We start from the raw sequence: 19966 nt of genomic DNA, 5'->3' as shown, positions 1-19966 counted from the left end.
AGCAAGTACAGAATACCTTGATTTGGCTATTTTTTGTGGTCCTTTTGATGAAGGTTTGATTTGTTACATCCTAAAAAACAAATCATTTGCTATTTGGCTTTTATTATTACCAAATAATGTATGTCCTTGCCAGTGCTCAGGTCTGATTCTCTTCCAGTATGTTGCCCCTACTTTACCCCTCCTCTTTATCCCTCACACCACATCTGACCTTTACCCTGATCCCAGGGGAAGTCAGAGATGAGGTGTGTGGATGCCAGGGAAGTTGGTAGTATACACATATATATATACATATACATAGATATGAATAAAATGTGAGAGAAACAGCTACTTTAGGATGATCTGCTTTGGTGGCCAGGCAGGAACTGACCATTTTGCTAGACTCTTGCCGTGGCTGCTACAGTCCAAGAATTTAAGACTTCCTTCTTTCCAAAAGAAAACATGGTCTTTTCTTTTCTGTAATGAATCAGAGGTATAGCAGCATCCTTCCAAGCTATTCTTCTCAACTCCAGATAATTCATAGTGGGTGAAAACGTGGATTTGTAGATTGAGCAAAGTTGTATAGAAAGCCAGCGTTTGGGTGGCATGTGGAAAGAACATAAGCTGTGAGCACACAAAACAAACTTGGCCCTTGGCTCTCATGACAGTGCTTCTCTCTGGTTCTCCCTGTATCTCTCACACCATTCCTTTTCATCATTTCTGTCTGCCCTGCAATTTTAATACTCTCCAGAATTCTACACTGAACTGTTTTCTCTGATAGTGTAGTTCTCTTCAGCTTATTTGCCTGCAGTGCCAGTAATATGGCAGTGACTGCTGTCTCTCTACACAAAGTCCCATTTTCTCCCCTGAGCTCTCCATCTATGTAATGGTGTACCTGTTCACCATCTATCCCCATTCACATATCCTGCAGGCTCTTGAGACTCACCAAACCCTTTACCCCTAATCTAAGTTAAAAGTTTAAAAGCAAACCCTTTACACCTAATACTAAACTTGTCCCTCTTCTATTTCACCATCTTCACAGAAGCCAAACTTAGAAGACCCAGAAATCTGAGAACATTGTCATGGAACAGCAAAGAACTATTATGTACCTACACCGTTACTCTAACACACTACACACACACACACACACAAACATACTGGTGTTCAGAGAGGAATACTGCCTAGTTTTGCATGTTTTTGAACTTTGAATAATAGAATCATATTATGTGTATTCCTTTGTGCCTTGCTGTTTTGTTCAACACTGAGATTCATTCATGTGTACAGCTGTATTGTCCTAGTCCATGGTGTAAAAATTCTGTGACTTATTTGCCCATTTTCCTGTGGAGAGACATTTGGGTAGTTTTCAGTTTTTCAGTATTTAAAAAAAAAATGCACCAATGAACATTTGTGCACATATCTCCTGACATAGATATGCAAATGTTTCTTTAGAATGTGTGCGTAGCGGGGCGCCTGGGTGGCTCAGTCCTTAAGCATCTGCCTTCGGCTCAGGTCGTGATCCCAGGGTTCTGGGATCGAGCCCCGCATCGGGCTCCCTGCTCTGCTGGAAGCCTGCTTCTCCCTCTCCCACTCCCCCTGCTTGTGTTCCTTCTCTCGCTGTGTCTCTCCCTGTCAAATAAATAAAATCTTAAAAAAAAAAAAATGTGTGTGTAGGAGTGGAATTCCTGGATATAGGTATATAGGTCTCCATATACCTGGGTAGTTGTTGCCAGATTGTTATCCAAAATGATTTCACTGTTTATACTCTAACCAGTAGTAATTTATCTTGTTATAGTCCATGTCCTCCATGATCTCTGCTATTGTTGAACATTATCATTTTTGCTAATCTGGTGTAAAATATTTCATAGTGGTTTTCATTTCGTTGGTTACCAGTGAAGTTGAGTTTATTATCATATGCTTATTTGCCCCCACTGTTCCCTTCTCTTGGAAGTTCCTGTGGTCTTTGGCATACATTGTTAAATTATGTTGGATTTTTAAAATGTTATAGGAGTTTTAGATAGTAATCCTTTGTCAGTAGCATATGTTGCAATATCTCCTTTCAGTTTGTAACTTGTCTTTTCATTCTCTTTAAGGTATCTACTGATGAATAGAAGTATTTGCTTCTAATGCTTCTAATGTAATTGAATTGATCAATCTTCATGGTTTCCCTTTCTGCTTAAAAAACAAAACAAAACAAAACTTATCTATCCTAAGATCCTAAAGACATTCTCCTGAATTTTATGGGTGTATTGTGTGGGTAGAGAGATAGGCCACATAAAAATTGACCTTTGATTTTTTATTTCAGAACCATCGTTTGTGTCATAGTCAAATGGCATGATTTTTCAAGTGTCCCAGTGCCATTAATCATTTCACATTTTTCTGGATCTCTCATTTTGCTCAGCTTGGCACCTTGACGTGTTTCAGGAATATTATTTTCAGAATATGTAACAAAATGCAAGTAATTCACTCCAAAGTATATTAATGTTTCTCATTTGAGTAAGAAAAGGTTGATATTCCAGCCATGGTAACACCAGTATTAAACTAGGCTGAGAAAATGCCCTTACAAAATGAGCCAGTAACTGGAAATAACATTTCAAAAGATGTTGGTAATTCAACTCCCAGATAGTTAAAAGAGAAGCCAATCTTCATTCAAACATTTTAGAGAAACTTTCCCAGGATGAGATACATCTTTTGACAAATCTAACTTTTGATCTACATTGTTCATTGTTAATAGATGGTGGTCGTGCAGTTTTGATGTTTTGATTCAGGATGTAGTTCCTGTGTAGTTGTATATATGTGTGTGTTGTCATACAGTGTGGAATCAAGCTAATAAAACAGAAATCTATGCAGTTGTGTTATTGAGAACATAAGTCTTCTTTTAGTAAAAGCTGTCATCATCTAGTTTCATTTATTCCCTTCATTTAAAAAAGTCCTTATACTTAAGCATTAAACTCTACAAAGGTGGTTTCTTCCTGTCATTAGCCATTTATCTTTAATTTACAGTATTCATTTATTCCACAGATATTTATTAAGAACCTATGTTTTGGAAGGTAGCCTATGCTCAACTGAGTGTAACTGTTTCAGAATTCAGGAACTGGAAGAATTCCAAGATCATTTATAGTAATCCTAACTTCCCACAAATTAAATTCAGAAACTGAGATCCAGAAAAGTACAGTCACCTGACCAAAATCTCAAAGTGATGAAGAATAAATAAAAATCCTTGACCCTGGATTCAGAATTCCTCCTGTTGAATAATGTTTTCCACAAAAACTATCTGAAAAATCTTCTTGAGTCCTAAATCTTGATACAATGTTTATAGAGATTCCTAAAAGGATAAATCACTGTTTGTGAGCAAATTATATTACATAGTTACTTCAAGCTACTTATAAAATTTTTAGGATGAAAAGACACATTTTTTAAAAATGAGAAAAAGCAAAAAGTTTAACTGAAAGCTTCTTGAGGGCAAGAATCATTTGATAACTTTATCAATTTGTTTTATTCCCCTAACACAATGAGCTGTTCATAGTACATACTAAACAAATATTGATTAAATGAATAAAATTATATATTGAAATACAGGATAAAGACATTAGTTACTTTAAATGATTAAAGAAAAGAAAAATCAGCCTGAATGTGGAAAGTCTTTGTGGAACATTTATGACTTAAAATGGCCATAACTAATGTTATGGTGGAACTCCCAAGTTTCAAGTTTCAAATTACTTGTTTAGCTCACTTTCTATTAAGACTTTAGATACAGATTCTCTGAGCTATTTGCTTTCAAATTTCGCCTCTAAGCATGAATTCTTGGAATAAGCATGTTCATGAAAAAATAATGTGATAAATATGCTAAGATATATGTTTAAGGATATTAATTGTTTTGTTGTTTATAAGAGCGTTAAAAAATGGAAACAACCCAAATATCCATCAGTAGATTAATGGTTAGTACAACCAAAATAAAATGAATGATTAATGTAGATATGTATCTTTTAACATGCAAAGACTTTGCTAATGTGTAGAGTAAAAAAAATTCTCTAAAAACAAAATTATGTATTTCAGAATGATCCTATTTGTGTGAAAATGAAAACCATGAAAATACAAATAATGTAAAATAGAACGATGGACATTTTTATTTTCTTCTTTATGCTTTTTAGAATTTATAAGAAATCTTAGAATATTTATTACTTATATAAATGATTGAACTTTTCTTTTGGTTGTGGGAAGAGTTCTAAATTTATTCTGTTGACTTACCACAGATAAAAAAGCTATAGAAAAATGATCTCCATTCATTGAACAACTTTTGTTGAACATCTGTTATGTACTAGGCACTAAAAACAAAAGAGTCAGAATCTAATTCTTGAGCTCCTTGTGACTTTAGATGGAGATGGGAATCATAAATGGAGCACTAGGGATCTATGTCCTTCAGACTTGTCACTTCAGAGTGGCCCTTTTGTCTTATGCCAGTTTTTTTTCTTTAAACTAAACCGATTGATCTCTGTGTTCTGGCTGTAAACTACGAACAAAATCAGAGATTTTTCAAGGTCTGACTTTTTAATTGAAAAAAAATCAATTCTCCATTTTGCCAGGAGGAGAAAAAAGCAACTCTGAGACATTTGGGGCCAGAGAAAAATGTTTAAATGTGTTGAGTTGACATTGAAAACTTATGCATGTAATAATTATACTTTTAGTCTGTACTGTATCATTTTCTCCTTCTATGAAATATATTTTTAGATATTTAATTACATGTTACAATAATTGTGTCCATATTTATTGTTAATTTTAACATTGAAGTTCCCAGAGGGAGGACTTGTCATCTTGATAATGCAGTAATGCCTAGCACCCTGGCATTCCTGTGAGCGTAACGTTGTCTGAACTTGGCTTGCTCAGGATAAGACAGAACATGTCGCAGGTCTAGTGGCAGCCAACCATGGTTAATTGTATGCAGCCAGGAGGCCAAGGAGGACCCTGTGGCAGATTCATTTTTGATAATCTGTTGCGACTAAGTGTGGGTGCTGGATTTTTGAAATACTCATAATCTAAACAAAGTCAGGGTTTGGGGATTTTTAATTGGTTATCCTTTTAAATTAAAGAAGCTGTTTGAGCTGGGTTTTTTTTTCTTTTTTCTTTTTTGTAGTTTATGCAGTAGTAGAGGCTAATAATAATAGTTTCCAAATGTTTTGTGGGAATTTACAAGCATTTTCATATATGATACTTCATTTAATCTTTAGACCACCTCTGAGGCAGATATTATTCCAGTTTTACAGGTGAGAAAACAGAAATCTAGTTAGGATAAATGACTTGTCTAAAGTCACATAGCTAAGAAGAAATAGACCTGGATCCACATGTAGGTGTCCGGACTTCAAGTACCATTCTCTTTCAGCTATACGCAGCTGCTATGACTCTCTCTCTGCCTTTTAAGTTGGAAATATGGGGGCATTACTGAGTTTTAGTGGCTTGACTCAGCCTAGTCATAACTGCCCCTGAAGCCACCTCTAATTGTCAATATTAAGCATGTTTTCTTTACGTTCCACAAAGAACCACTGACAAGGTTTATACAAGAGTCCTTCTGATTGAGCTGTTACCCTGCAACTTACCGTTTTATAAGTCCAGTTAACAGTCTGGGATCATCATGCCTTTTATCCTAGGACTCAAAGAGAGCATTTACATAAATACAGAGATCAGCCCATTGATGTGGTAACTCCAATACTGAAATGGAATAAAATTTAGTTATTAAATAAAGATATGTAAATTCAGTAAGTGAATGTGGACCAACATTTCACCAACAACTGCTAAAATGTGAAGTCATTATCAGTTATATACACTTATAATCGAAAGACCACTAAAGGAAATTCATGTGATCAGAACTTTCTGATATTAAGAGATTAAAATACATGTTAATAGGTAGAATTTAAGGGAGCCAAAGGAAGATGTAAATTGTGATGGAATTATTAAAGAAATGGCTTGAGAGACAGACCTTCTGTATCTTGGCGTAAAAAGGCTTACAACACAGAGGATATTTTGTTTCTTGACCTTAATTATGAGTATTGTTGTAGGCCCTTAAATTTTTGTTAGCTCAGAATAGAGACAGATTAATCCTAAAGCAGTTAATTAAATTCTCTTCATCTCTTTTTTTTATGTTAATGCAGCGTAGGGAAATGAGTCTCTAAACCAATTCTGAAATAGAATTTAACTTTTATTTCGCTTATGTATCTCTTAATTTTCTTTTACCCTATATGGCATTTTCTAGAATAAAATTCTCTTGATTTTCTTTTTACTCTAGGCTTGATCCTTCACTACCTGAGACGTCAAAAAAGGAGCACAGCTCAGCTGAAAACATGTCTTTAGAAACTCTAAGAAACAGTAGTTCAGAAGACCTCTTTGATGAGATTTAACTGTCTCAAAAAGGTACTTTGATGTTCACGAGACTATGTTTTCTGTTCATTTCTTTAAAAAAGCAAGATTTCAACTCAGCAGCAGCTATTACTGTACCTTACAATTTAATTACATACACACTGAATTGAAACCATTGTGCAAAATGGATTATACATGTATATGAAGATGTGATTTGATGACAGTGGTACATTATTCTAAACTATTCATTCACATGTCTATAATTACATAAAACCTCAGACTTTTTATTGCAAAGGACACATTTATCTTATTTAATTCACACATATTATATGTGGTAGCTGTCTAACATCCTGTCTAGGAAGATTTTAGAAATAGGACAAAGAAAATGTCTACAGTTCTTTTTTGAATAATCATATCCTGAACAGTGAGCATTTTAATTTGTGAAGTGATGTATAAAATTTATTTTTAGTTTGTACACAATCTCAAAATCTGATGACAAAATTGTTGATGCATTGAAGATTTTGTGTTCCTAATAAAATATGTTATTTAGCTTAGCTTTTTCCTTTTTTATAGTAACAGGCTTTGCAAGGTGCTTATTAATATAAATGAAACCGCTTTTTCTATCAAAAATATATTTTTCAGAGATTATTGATGAAAGATTTCTTACACATTAAGGGCCTTCTTTGAAAATAAGGACCGTGCGATATTATCATCCTCAATAACATCTAGCACAATTAAAAAAAAAAAAATACTTACTGTTTCTACCTCCTACCCTCTCATTTTGTCCTCACTTCCCTCCAGTTGAACATCCATTTTCTCTGTGGTTCTCAAAGTTAACAGTGACCACCATGTTGCTAAATTCAATGGTTGGTCCATTTTCAGTCCTAATCTTACTAAGCCTCTCAGCTACACCTGACATAGTCAATCACTTCTCCTCAATAAACATTTTTTTCACCTGACTTTTGCAATAACATAGGCTGTTTGTATTCCTTTCTTTTTGGCCCCTGAGTCTTTGTCCTTGACGACCAACAGTTAAGTGTTTGTGTGCCTTGGGCTTAATCTTCAGCTTTCTTCTTTTCATTACCTACATTGTCTCCCTAGCTTTTCTTTGGCTTTAAATACCATTTGCATGCTAATATCTCCAAAATTAGAAGAGTTCTATTTCTGCAGTCATATATATATATATATATGTGTGTGTACAGTTGACCCTTGAACACTGTAGGGGTTGGGGCACTGATACCCTGGGTAGTCAAAAAAGTGTGTATAACTTTTGATTCCCTAAAAACTTAACTACTAAGAGCCTACTCTTGACTGGAAGCCTTACAGATAATTTAAATTCAATTAATACATATTTTGTATTTATATGTATCATATATTGGATTCTTATAATAAACTAAGCTAGAGAAAGGAAAATGTTACTAAGAAATTCTAGGGAAGAGACAATACATTTAACTAGAATCCTGTAAAAAAAAAATCTGTGTATAAGTGAACCTGCACGGTTCAAACCCATGTTGTTCAAAGGTCAGGTGTATAATTTATCATTAATTTGTCGCAAAAGGAGCTTCTTAAAAGTCTGACTGAGTACATCTGTCTGTTTTGGATGATTATTTGGATGTTTAGATACATCTAAAGTGGAGATCTGAATGTGTTCCATCATTTTTCCCCCCAGTCTTCCCCATCCAACAAATTGTGCAACCATGTACCTAGTTGCTCCAGGCTAAAACCCAGTGCCTCTGCTTCCCTCATCTCCACATCCTGGCATTTTTACCTCCAAATTACAGCTTGACTCTGTCTACTTCTCTCTCTCTGTGTCTGCTACATCTGCCTCCTGACTGGTCTCCCTGCTCATCTCCTACTCTGCAATGCAGACAAACTGAATTTTTAAAATTTTAGGTAAGATCATTTCACGCCTGGATCAAAACCTTCCAGTAGTAATCCATTGCCCTTTGAATAAAGTTCACACTCCTTACCACAGCGTATAAGGTCTGATATGACCTGGCCCCTACCTATCTTTCCCCTTGATTTCCAGCTCCTTTCTCTTTGCTTGCCTTGCTCTTTACTGTCCCTCAAGTAGACCAGATCTCAGAACAATTGTATTGTTGGGTGCTATACTCAGAATGTTCATCTTTATATGGTTGGTTTCTTCTCTTCTTTCAGGTCTAGAACCAAATGTCACCTCCTCAGACGTGCTTTCCCTGAAATACCCTTTCTAAAGATGAGCACAGTCCCAGTCACTGTCTCATTGGAGTATTTTTTTCATTGTGCATATTACTACCTAGAGTTATTTTTTCATCTCTCTCTCTCTTTCATGTCTCCCAGTAGGAAATAAGCCCCATCATAGCAGAGGCATGACCATCTGTTTTATCTATTTTCAGTTCCTACAACAGGGCGCAAGATTCACAAAGGCTTTTAGTAAGCATTTGTTGAATGAATAAATGCATGTCTATCACAACATAGGCACTCGAAATGTTTCTTTATTAATCTGTTTTGAAAAGAAACTTAAGGTTGAAATTTAGTCAGTTGATTTGATACAAAGAAATAATTGTTTAGAAAGCTCAAGTACCTTTTATGATTAATTACAAATAATATATGCATAAATATGTATGCATGTAGGCTTGATCACAGAGAGTGAATGAGAAAGGATTACACATATTGTTGATATCAGAAATAGGATTTTATTAAGTCAATGGAACAACAAAACATTTTAAATAGAAATTTTACTGCATTTTTATTTCTATAGTGGCTTCCATTTAAGAGGGGAAACTTTAAAATAAATGTAAATGTAAATATGTAAAATATAAAAATATGATTATAAGTCTATAGACATAATTTATAAGTCTGAAATTCTACTCAGTTACATAGGGACTTCACTATAATGATGAGTTTCATATAATCTGAGATTTGTCTTGGAATTTTCCAAGGGGATTTTGTACATAAAGTACCAGAATCTCAAAATAATGTCATCTTATCTGAATAACCAAAGTTAGTATACAACTGTGTGTGTGTGTGTGTGTGTGTGTGTATAGACATGTAGAATTTTTTTAAGTGAAAGAGAAGAAGAAAACAATTTTGGCTATTAACTCACTGGTGGTGGGAGAGTGAGAGAGTGATGTACAAAGAGTGTTTCCTAGTAATTGTAACAACAGAATCTATAAAGTTCATAATATTTACAAAATTTTGATAGTATTTTTCCAGGGCAATGGATCTTTTCAACCAGTGTTGTGTGTCAGATTGATTCAGCTGGTTAGAACAGGAAATAATAAGCCCATAGTTATGGTTCCCTCCTTTATATCTAATGTGGAGAAATTGAAGGGATAGTTTTACATTTTGTGCTATGTAGACAGATACCTATAGATTTGGTGTTAAGATATCCAGATCTGGTCATTCTATGCCATGAATTTTCCTCACATTTTCTATTGTCTGTACTCTGTAAAAACAGATTGTTGCAGGAAAACCCTGAAATGGAAGGCACGAGAATTAAGTTGTAATGCAGCATGTCTTTTGTTTTCTTTTTAATTCTTTTGACCTTTTTTGATCTCTGTTGTAAAACAAGGTGTTTGCATTTTTGAAGTTTTTTTCAACTTAAAATGTATAATTCTTGGCTCTGGTCTATAATCAGATGGTATGACTTAGGCCTCATTAGGGAAGTTCATGAAAGAAAAAGTCCCATCTCAGGAAGAGATGTCTTTATTACGTAGTTTAAAAAGGTCAGGAAACTACTTTAGATGAATTTTTCTTAGTGACCTGTAACTCAAATTTATAAAATACTAGACCCTATGTTTTAGAGCCAGGTAGCTCTTAATTGGGTAAATTTGATTCAACAACTGTTTATAAAGGATCAGTTACGCACAAAATACAGAACTGGGCCACATGGAGAATTAAAGGATAAATCCATCCATTCACCAAATATTTGTTAAGCATTTGTGTCAGTCTCTATTTTGGGCAGTAGATGCAACAATGAGTAATACATGTGCTCTGTTGATGTGGAGCTTATGTTCTAGTAAGTGAAATTTGGGGCCTGCTCTCAACGAGTGGAAGTATATGGAAGGGGGTTGAGATTGGGGCGCCAAACCACTCTGTGACGAACTATGATATCAAGGTATGGTAGGATAAGTGGCATAAAGAGAAGAACAAAGAATTAAAAGTTATGGGTGAGGATCCATAGAAGATAAAAGATCCAACCAAGGGGGGTAGGAGAAATTGGTAGGGTTGGGGACAGTGAGCTGAGGATGAAGCTGTCTGCCAGATCAGAGAGAGTGCAGAAGGTACTGGGGTTAGGGCCTTGGGGTTAGTGTTCGAGTTTGTAATTGTGAGTCATCAGAATGAAGGAGACAAGTTAGAAGGCATCCTGGGAGGAATATTGACCAGGTGGATTTAGTGTGAAACTAAGTTATGTAATAAAGACATAACAAGAATTGAGCTCTATAGTTTGAGCTGATACTTCCATGGGAAGATATACAGTGCCAGAAATCTTCATGTCATGGAGCCCTTCCTGGATATCTGGGAATGAGAAAGGAAAACCAGTCAATGGGTCCTCTACAGAGACTGCCCAGAAGCAGCCAACCCTTCTCCTTTTGTTGTCTCTAATTCTTACACTCAGTATTATTTATAGAATCCATTTTTAATAAAATGATATTAAATAGCTGACATCTAAATTCATGAAAGACCTCATGAATTTGCCTATACATCAGGAAATGCAAAACATAGGTAGTTAACACATTTTGTAAGGGAGAATGATAGTCACAAAAGAACTATTTATCCATTTCTAGCTATTGTCTGAATTAAAATTTTTCACTGCTGTTCTGAAAACTTCCAATGAATCCTTTTCAGGAGGGCAGATTTCATCTGCACGTGTTCTGTGAGCAAGCCCGCAATGATTTTTCTCTATATTTTAATAATCAGAAAAGGATACCTTGAAAAATACATGACAAGCATTTTGTGGTTGCTACGTAATTGACCGACCATTTCCTGTCCTCTAATCTACTAACTACCACCTCTCTGATCTACTCAACCTAAAACACTCCCCAGCCTACCTTCTACTCACTTTCTCCCTTTCGGTTATCCACATGTCATTTCATTTACCAACTATCATTATCACTTTCTGATTTTCCTCTGCATTCAAATAAAATTCACTATGAATTTTATTGTTCATATGTTGATTTTTCTTCCCTCTTTTGGAGGCCATTCATCCTAAACTCTCATCTCAAATCTCAGAGGGAACTATATTTCTGAATGAGGGTCTCTTTGTCCCTGAAGGCTCTTGGTTCTTCAGGAGAGGAGAGGGAGATCTCTCTCTCTCATTCTCTCTCTCAAATAAATAAATAAAATCTTTAAAAAAAAAAAAAAAAAAAGAATCAGGAGAGGAGAGGGAGATTGGAGCCTGCCCTTATCTCGATAGTAGCTATTCTCATTAAGGGCAGGAGCAATTTTGGTGGCAACGGTTCCACTAAATGAAACATAGGCTAGTCCTGAACTACTTACTTTTGGTTTAAAGACAGTTTCCAACTTAATTACTATCTTAGAAATAATACAGCCGGCAAATATATGTAGGTGGATTAGATAATTTTTATGGAAGCTGCTCATACAAGACCCTTGTAGGAATCTGTCTTAACTCTACATTCCTCTGAAAACTGAGCCTGAGATAAGGGCTTGCATACAGGCAATTTATTTGGATATCTGATCCCAGGGAGCGGGAGTGCTGCACTAGAAGCATTTAAAAGGAAAGGAGGAAAAATCGGTGCAATGATGCCTTATCAAGGCGGCCAGCCCTATGGATGATATGCTCCACCCCCCCAGGATCTTCTGAGGTACCTTCTGAAAGTTATCTCAGGACCATACATCCAGGGGCAGAAGGGGAGAAGCGTTTATCCATGGGTTGCTGTTTCCATTGGTAAAGGGTGTCCTGGAAGCCTCGTGCCCACATATTTCACTTGGCCCCTGTTGAATACGTAGCAGGTTCCCATAGGTGACCAAAGCTGCAATCTCAGGGAGGCCCTAGACAGGAAATAGGAGCAGCACAAGAGCCATTGCCTGCCTGAAGAAGAGCAAAACCTGCTGGGTCTGATTGCCAAAGAAAGGGCGGCTATTGAGGATTTTGAGGTGGTGTACAAGGGGTGTCCAATATGGTACCCTTGTTTTATGCACCTGCCCCTGCATCGCCTCCCAACCCGAGCCGTAGCTTACTAGACCAGGAAAGAAATGGGACCCTCATGGCGTGGCTGAACTTGAGTTCACTGAAAAAGCCGCTATGTAAGTTAGCACAGAGATGGATTAGAAGAAAGAGAAGGCAGTGTAGAGGTGCCATGTGACTGGTGAGACTGACTGGGAGAGTAGCCAGGGCCTGGAGCAGCTTCAGGTCCTTCTGTAGTTCAGAGCCAGTTTCAGTACAGGCATATCTCTAAGAATTACTGCTCCTTTTTTGAGGTCTTATTAGTGAAATGGTTCTTTAAAGCAAAGCAAAAAGTACCCAGCTAATAAGGAAATCAAATATATTCTCCACTGAACATTTTAATTAAGTTTTATTTTCTTCAGTTAACAAGTTGTCACGAGTTAACACTACCATTAAAAGAATATTTCAAGTGAGCTTTAAAGTAGATTGGTATAGACAAACTTTGGAATATGAGGGGAAAGTAAAACCACTTTTATAATTAAAATTTATATCATTTTTATAATATAAATTTTAAAATTCATTAAAATGCCATTATATATAGCTAAGGTCTTACCTACATTAGATGTGTTTTCAAATCACTGATGGATTTTTTTTTTCATTGATGGATTTTAGTGATAGTATGAAATGTCTGTGATCTTTGGCAACATAGGACAGTACTGTAAATTTTATTTGAAAATGAATTTTAAGTGTAAGGTGCCGCCAAGTTGCCACCATTGGTAGATTAATGTGTATGCTAATCCTTTAAAGAATACAAAACAGTATAATTTTTCTTGATCTTACCAAATAGTGAAAAGACTACCATCAAGTTGTAGTATTCTTTTATGATGATAATGGGTTCTCTGTCTCTTTCTCTCATATGTGGTCTGATTGAAAACTTTCTGAGACTTCTAGATCCCCTATGAGGACGAGATGCTGGTAGTGATGATGCGAGCAGTATGCTTTGTCATTGTGCTTTGCAAACATTTAGGGAATTTATCTGAAATTTTCCAGAGCCTCTACTGGGTAATGTTGGAAACAATCTTGTTCTACTCCTTTAAGAGATATAGTATATCTCTCTGAGGAACTAAGTTTACAGAGGAGTGCTTAGATTACTATGGAAGATTAAATTACTGTCAGTAAATATTTATTCTCCATCACTACCAGCTCCTTTGACTTGCTTTGGACTATAAAATGTGGATGAAATAAAAATATACCAGTTTTTGAGCATGCGAGTTAAGAGATATTACATGTTTCTGTTTTTTCCTCTGGGAGCGTCTCATCTCTGCCGTGAGAGAAACATGCCCCAGGTAGCTGCTATCCCTCCTGCCTGGGCCCCTGGTGAGATACAGAGCAGGCCTGAGCTCAGTCTTAATCTGGAGTCAAGCTCGCTACCCTGAAACCTTTAGAAGAACCATCCATCTGACCCCATTCTAAATAGACTGAACTGTAGTCAACCATGCTGACCATGAGCATGAGAATAATAGCTTGCTATTCATAGCCACTAAGATTTGGGCTAGTATATTATATAATGGTATTTTGACAATAGCTGACTAATAAAGCTCATATAGAATAACATACAGTGAGAACTTTACATTTGTAGTAGCTTTTAATATATACATGGCACAAATATCTGGTGTCTTCTGGCTGGAATTCACTAATAAAATAAGTAGGAATTACGAATGTGGATTTGAGAACAAGATTAAGCCACGTTTCTACACTGTGTCTGCCACCTATTAACCGTCTGAGTCTGGGCAACAGACTTACTTTCTCTGAACTTGAGGTTTCTCATCCATGCAGTGAAAATTACATAAGATAATGCAGATAAAGCAGGTATCGAAGCCCTTATCATGAATGTTACTGTTACACTATCAAATCAGCGTATAATGGATCAGCATACAGTTATGTAAAACCAGATGATCAGCTAAATTGACTCTCTCTGAAATTTATTAGCTCAAGCTCCCCATTCTTGGTTCTTTCTGAAGTCTCATACTTTTCCCAAGATTTTTATGAATTCCTGTAGGATTTATTTTCATGGCCATTTCTGCTCTGAATTCCTGCTTCCACTGGGTTTGGAGTCTCACTTATGTTTTGTAGTAAAACTGATTTTCTTTTTTCTCTGCTCCATGGCCACTCAGCCATGGAACTCCCCTCCTTTCCTTTGACTTCCATGACAAAAGCACTGAGAAATCTCTGTGTATAGTGGAGTTTATTGAAGGTTTGGGTTAGAGAGAAGTAGCTTACCTCAAAGAAAATGAGCAATTTATATTTGATTGTACTGTGACTCTAAAGTCTTCTGGCTTTCCTACGGCCTGAATTTTCCATTGGCAACGTGTCACCTTAGAGACCAACCTCCTGCCATACTGTCCATCCTCTCTCAGCTTTTCTTATTTTCTTATGAAGAACTGTTTAGCTCTCTCTTTATTTTGATCACCCCATGTGTTTATCAAATAGTTATGCAACATGTTTTCATGTAACACTGTCCCCAGTGTTAAGTGTTGAAATAATACCGTCTGCCCCCACCATATATGTAATGTCATGTTAAAAAGATGACATGACTTCTAAGCAGAGCAAGACGTAATTGAAGGTATTGACCTATCTAAAAAAATAATGTGACAATCAGAAGGGAGGCAGATTTACCACAGAAGTATAAAAAAGGAGGAACTCCAGAGGAAAACATTGTAAGTGTCTGCCCAAGTGCTGTCTAGGAGAAAGAAAAATCTATCCCAGAGCTTTAAGTATATTTATGTATCCACCCATTAATTCATTTATTCATATTCTCCCCCAGAAGATAAAATTGCAACTCTATGTTGGCAATAACTGGTCATCTTTCCTTATGATTTGGAATCTCAAAGTGTGGTTACTTCTGACATGGAGACAGATTTTCAGACTCAATAATGTGTCATCCAAAGGCTATGCTTGTTTAACAAGAATTTTATGTTCTGCAAGAATTATGGCATTTGAGGAAGGTGAGAGAAAAAAGAAAGTATATGATAAAACAAATACTAGTATTTTCCTGAGGAATTCCATATAAAATATTGCCATTTCTGAAGAGCATTTCTTTCTTCCTTTGATTTTTCCATTATAGCCCTAACCTATCATATATGATATCAATAACTTTCATAATCGCATGCAATCAGCAAATGTTAAGTAAAGTTTTTTCAGTAACTCAATGTGTGTTTTCACTGTCACCACCCTATGTGTCAGTAATCATTCATCTCAAGAATTTGAAATTTGGGCTATGTGCAAGGACATGGGAATCTGTCCTATGTCCTTCAGCTTACATGAAATTCTCAACTATGATTAGAAGAATGCAGATGCTAATGTATATGTGCTTATTCAGTCATCAAATGTTTACTGAACACTTTGTGTCAAGCACTCTGCCAGGCACTGGGGATATAAGAATGAGTAACGCCATCTTGTCTCATAGTGCCTGGAAGTCTAGACCAAGGAAGGAGGCAGACATGTACACAGACAATCAAGATATGTGACACGTGCTCTAAGAGAGGAGCCCAGGAAGCTCAGAGGGCACAAGGAAGAATCGGCCTGCACTTACTTTGTTGGGAGGGTATAGGAAGAAGAGGTTGTGGGCAAGGGAAACTTTAAGAGAAGAGATGGACAAAGTTTGAGCTGAACTTCTGGGATGACTGAGGATTTGCCAGGTGGCTGAGGTACACTTGGCCATGTGTGAGGCACGGAGGAGTGGGGGAGTGTGGCATCTTCAGTGCTTTGTGGCTGGAGTGAAGGGAGAAAAAAAGATGCAGTGTGAGGCTGAGAAGGTAGTGTGGCTCCTCACTGATTTTTAATGCGAATGAACAATTATAGAAGGATCTTAAGAGAAGAAAAGGAATGACCTGATGCAATTTGTGCTTTTGAAAGAGCAATTTGAAGGCAACGTAAGGGCAAAACCACAGGCACCCAGAGGTCTCCCACTTCTCTGCAGGTTGTGTAACTCTCTGATGCTGTTCCCAGCCTGTCTGGAAGATTGTCAAACTCCACTTCATACCAAGCAATATCCACAGATTAAACTTTTCCAACAATCTTTGGAAGTTGAAAGACTCCTGATGGTAGAGTGACACAACCAGCCCACAACAGAGAGACCCCTTTCTAGTGCCCGGGCCTTGGGCTTTGATACAAGCAAATGGTTTCATCATTTCCTTTAGGAGTGATTTCAGGATTTTTTTAACCTCTTGGGAAATTGGCCTCCTTTCTTGAACATTCCCAGCCCTGCTTTGACTTTCCCATGTCCTGCAGAATGTGGCTTATATACACCTTTGGAGGAATTGCTGTTGCTGTCCTCATTACTTCACTTCTTACACCTCTTTCTAGAGGCTGTAGGTGCACCATGCTGTTGGAAGCAATATTCACATCTCCTTCCTAAGGCTTCAACACTTTATGCAAAGGTACCAGTTCTGGATCCAAAACCTGTGCAGGAGGGAGGGAGTGGAGTTCAATACACTGGTGCCACTCAATGGATGGGAAATACCATAAAGCATCATGAAAGAGGGGCTTAAATCCTGAAAAGAGACATTGTGAGCTAACCTTTTATTCCCTGGGATTTTGATCCCAGGACAATTAAAAGGTATAGAGTATCCTTTTCCCCAAAATAAAGTGGCAGAAATAACACTTTCAAGAAAAATCAAATTACATTGTGTTTTTCAAGTTTCATCAGAAAACTCGAGACAGTATTTTTCACAGTCTTGCTAGTAGACACACACTCATCTTGGCCACTATTTCTCCATAGATTTCAGCGGGCAGGTGCATGAGGAGGCACTTTCTCCACTTCACTGATGATTTCTGCAGTGACTGAACTTTATACAAATATTAAAAAGAATCTTCATGAGTCAGTCTTCCGCTGTAATTGAAAATAATTAGGTTTTCTATCACTTCCCTTACTCCCCTTATCAGAGAAGCATTTGCAACCAGGCATTCTCTGAATGTGGCTAAATCCTTGAGAATATCTTAAATATTAAAATGACTACCAAGGGCCCTGGAGCCCTGACGCAGGGGCCGGTATCCCCACTCAGGATCCTCTCTCAGTCCTGCAAAGAGAACAACCCAGCAGCCTCTCTTTATAAGGAAATGTGAGGTTTCGTCCTTATTTTATTCCATTTAATTAAAGAACAGCTGAAAAAATCCTGTCTTGCATTTTCAACACATGGTTCCAATTAGTGCAGCAGAGCAGGACCCTGAATTTGATAAAAGCACTGACGTGTACCTTTGGTGCCTGTACAATGTACTCTTTCATTTTACAAGGTGGCTGAAGTGCAGTTTTAAATATCTTTTTTAAATGTTAACAAAAACCCAGGGGTGTAAGCTTAGAAAAAAAGTGAAGAGAAGCGAACACAGTTTTGTTTGAATTGCCTGCCATAGACTTTTAGAACCTTGTATGCAGAGGAGGCTTATTTGGTGAAATCTGCAGTGGGCATTTACAGGTTTATATGCAAAAAACATTAGGCTTCATGAGACTTGTGCTCAGAGGCTATTAGATGGCAGATCCATCACCTCAGGAAATGCCACTTACGGTACTGTAAATTTCCTGCATCTGACCAGTCTGCTCAAGAGGTAATGGAAACCCCATTCCAATAAATTGTTGCAGACCATGCTAAAACTGATAGGACATTTGCCTTCAGTGGGACTCCTTCTGGGTAACTTCTGGAAGTTCATATGTTTTTAAATAGGAAAGTAAACCTTTTGTCCCTGAATCTGGAAATTAGATGTGGAAAAGCCTCATTTAGGTCATCACATCCCACCTCCTGCCAAAATAAAGGGAACTAGCAAGAGGAAAAAGTAAGATAAAACAAGTAAAATATTTTATGACAGCTTCACCTGGTGTGTGTTCTATGCCGTCCCAGAAACATTGGAATGATTTTCCATTTCAGGTCATGGGAAAGCATGATGTCTTTAGTCCCAGAAGGGCGAGACACTTAAACTGTTATAGGGCCCTTCATGAAGGTTAACAACAAATGTCTTTGTGCCTGGCTTTTACTTTCAGAGCTACCATTCTATTTTTGGCCCACAATTTACAGACTAGAGAAATGTGCCCATCAAGAACAAACTCCATCTCATAGACTTACTACCAATTGCATTCAGAAATATTATCCCAAAGTGCCAAGGTAAGAACAAAAATCTAAATAGAATAAAACGGAGTAGATGGATTCCTTACGACTAACTTCAACTAAAGAAAAATAGTCATTGAGATGGTCTTTCTGATACCCACCGTGTTAGGGACTGTGTCAACAGATAAACTGTGTGTCCTCCCTTAGTTCCCATAAGTATAAATCATCTTTCCACTTTTCTAGAAGAAAATTTCTAGTTCCAAATAGTAACTGATTTAAACTGTAGACAGACCACTCCTCAGCATATGCCCTCTGGTACCACTGGTGATATATCTTGATCAGATGACTTCAAAGGAACGAGCTATGTCATCTTTGATGATTTTTTTTAAACAGGCTCACGAATTTTCACCGTGAGTTGACTTATTAATACATAGATATTATTCTGCCTCATTAGTGAACCATCCTAGATTTAGAATGTCTCTAAATCTCCAAATCATAGTCTTAACTGAACCATGCTAAAGTCATTGGTCATTTCTGTCCTCATCTTAGTCACATGGAAACACTGATAACTTAAAACACTTGGTCTCTGCTTCATTGTTGTCTCTTGGTTCTCTTCCTATTCCACTGGCTTTTCCTTCTTTACTCCTTTTTTGCTTCCTTCTAATTTTCCCAATCTCTATACAGGGATCAGTACTCAGACCTCTTCTCTTCATATTGTTGGCTAAGTGGTCTCATCTAGTCATGGCTTTAAGTAACTTTACACAGTGAAAATTGCCAACTGCCTCCTGGCCTCTCTTCTTGGATGTACAATAGACATGGTAAATCTAACATTAAATTCTTTATTTTCTCCTTAAATATACTTCTTTACCAGCTTTTTCCATTTCATAAATAATGAAATTATTATGAATTTATTATCTTTTCAACCAGTTGCCCAGGCAAAAACTCTTCTGGAGACATCCTTGATTCATCTGTTTCTCTCACATCCTATATCCAGTTTCTGAGCAACAGACACCCAGAATCTGATTTTTTTCTTTTTTTCATTTTTACCAATTTCAGAGCTAGAATAAGCCAACATCCTCTTTTACCTGGGTTATTGGCAGTATATATGGGACACCCGACTAGTCTCCCTGCAGTTTCTTCCCATAGCAGCCAGTAACCATTTAAAAATATCAGATCAGGGGTGCCTGGGTGGCTCAGTCCATTGGGCGTCCAACTCTTGATTTTGGCTGAGGTCATGATCTCAGGGTCATGGGATTGAGCCCCGCATCGGGTTCTCTGCTCAGTGTGGAGTCTGCTTGAGATTCTCTCTCTCCCTCTCACTCTGCCCCTTTCCCAGCTCATGCACCTTCTCTCTCTCTCTCTCTCAAATAAATAAAATATATATATATTTTAAAATATCAGGTCATGTTGCTTCTCTGCTTAAAACTCTTCTGTGCCATCC

General features: G+C 37.0%; 1 protein-coding gene across 3 annotated transcripts in view; it reads left to right on the top strand.

Annotated features, from left to right (window-relative positions):
* XRCC4 (X-ray repair cross complementing 4) overlaps positions 1-19966 on the top strand; it is a 309118-nt gene that overhangs the window by 221618 nt on the left and 67534 nt on the right. For 2 of the 3 annotated variants that reach the window (XM_036067086.2, XM_078067094.1), the window contains exon 8: positions 6251-6875. In XM_036067086.2, the coding sequence (XP_035922979.1) occupies positions 6251-6362 (112 nt within the window). In that variant the 3' untranslated portion in view covers positions 6363-6875. Of the gene's footprint in view, positions 1-6250; positions 6876-19966 lie in introns of those variants that run through there. The other variant, XM_078067092.1, reaches the window with a different exon arrangement.

The sequence above is a fragment of the Halichoerus grypus genome, chromosome 2 (genome assembly GCF_964656455.1).
Source record: "Halichoerus grypus chromosome 2, mHalGry1.hap1.1, whole genome shotgun sequence".
Classification (NCBI taxonomy): Eukaryota; Metazoa; Chordata; class Mammalia; order Carnivora; family Phocidae; genus Halichoerus; species Halichoerus grypus.
Note: the sequence above shows the minus strand (reverse complement) of the source record. Positions and strands in the feature narration are given on the sequence as shown.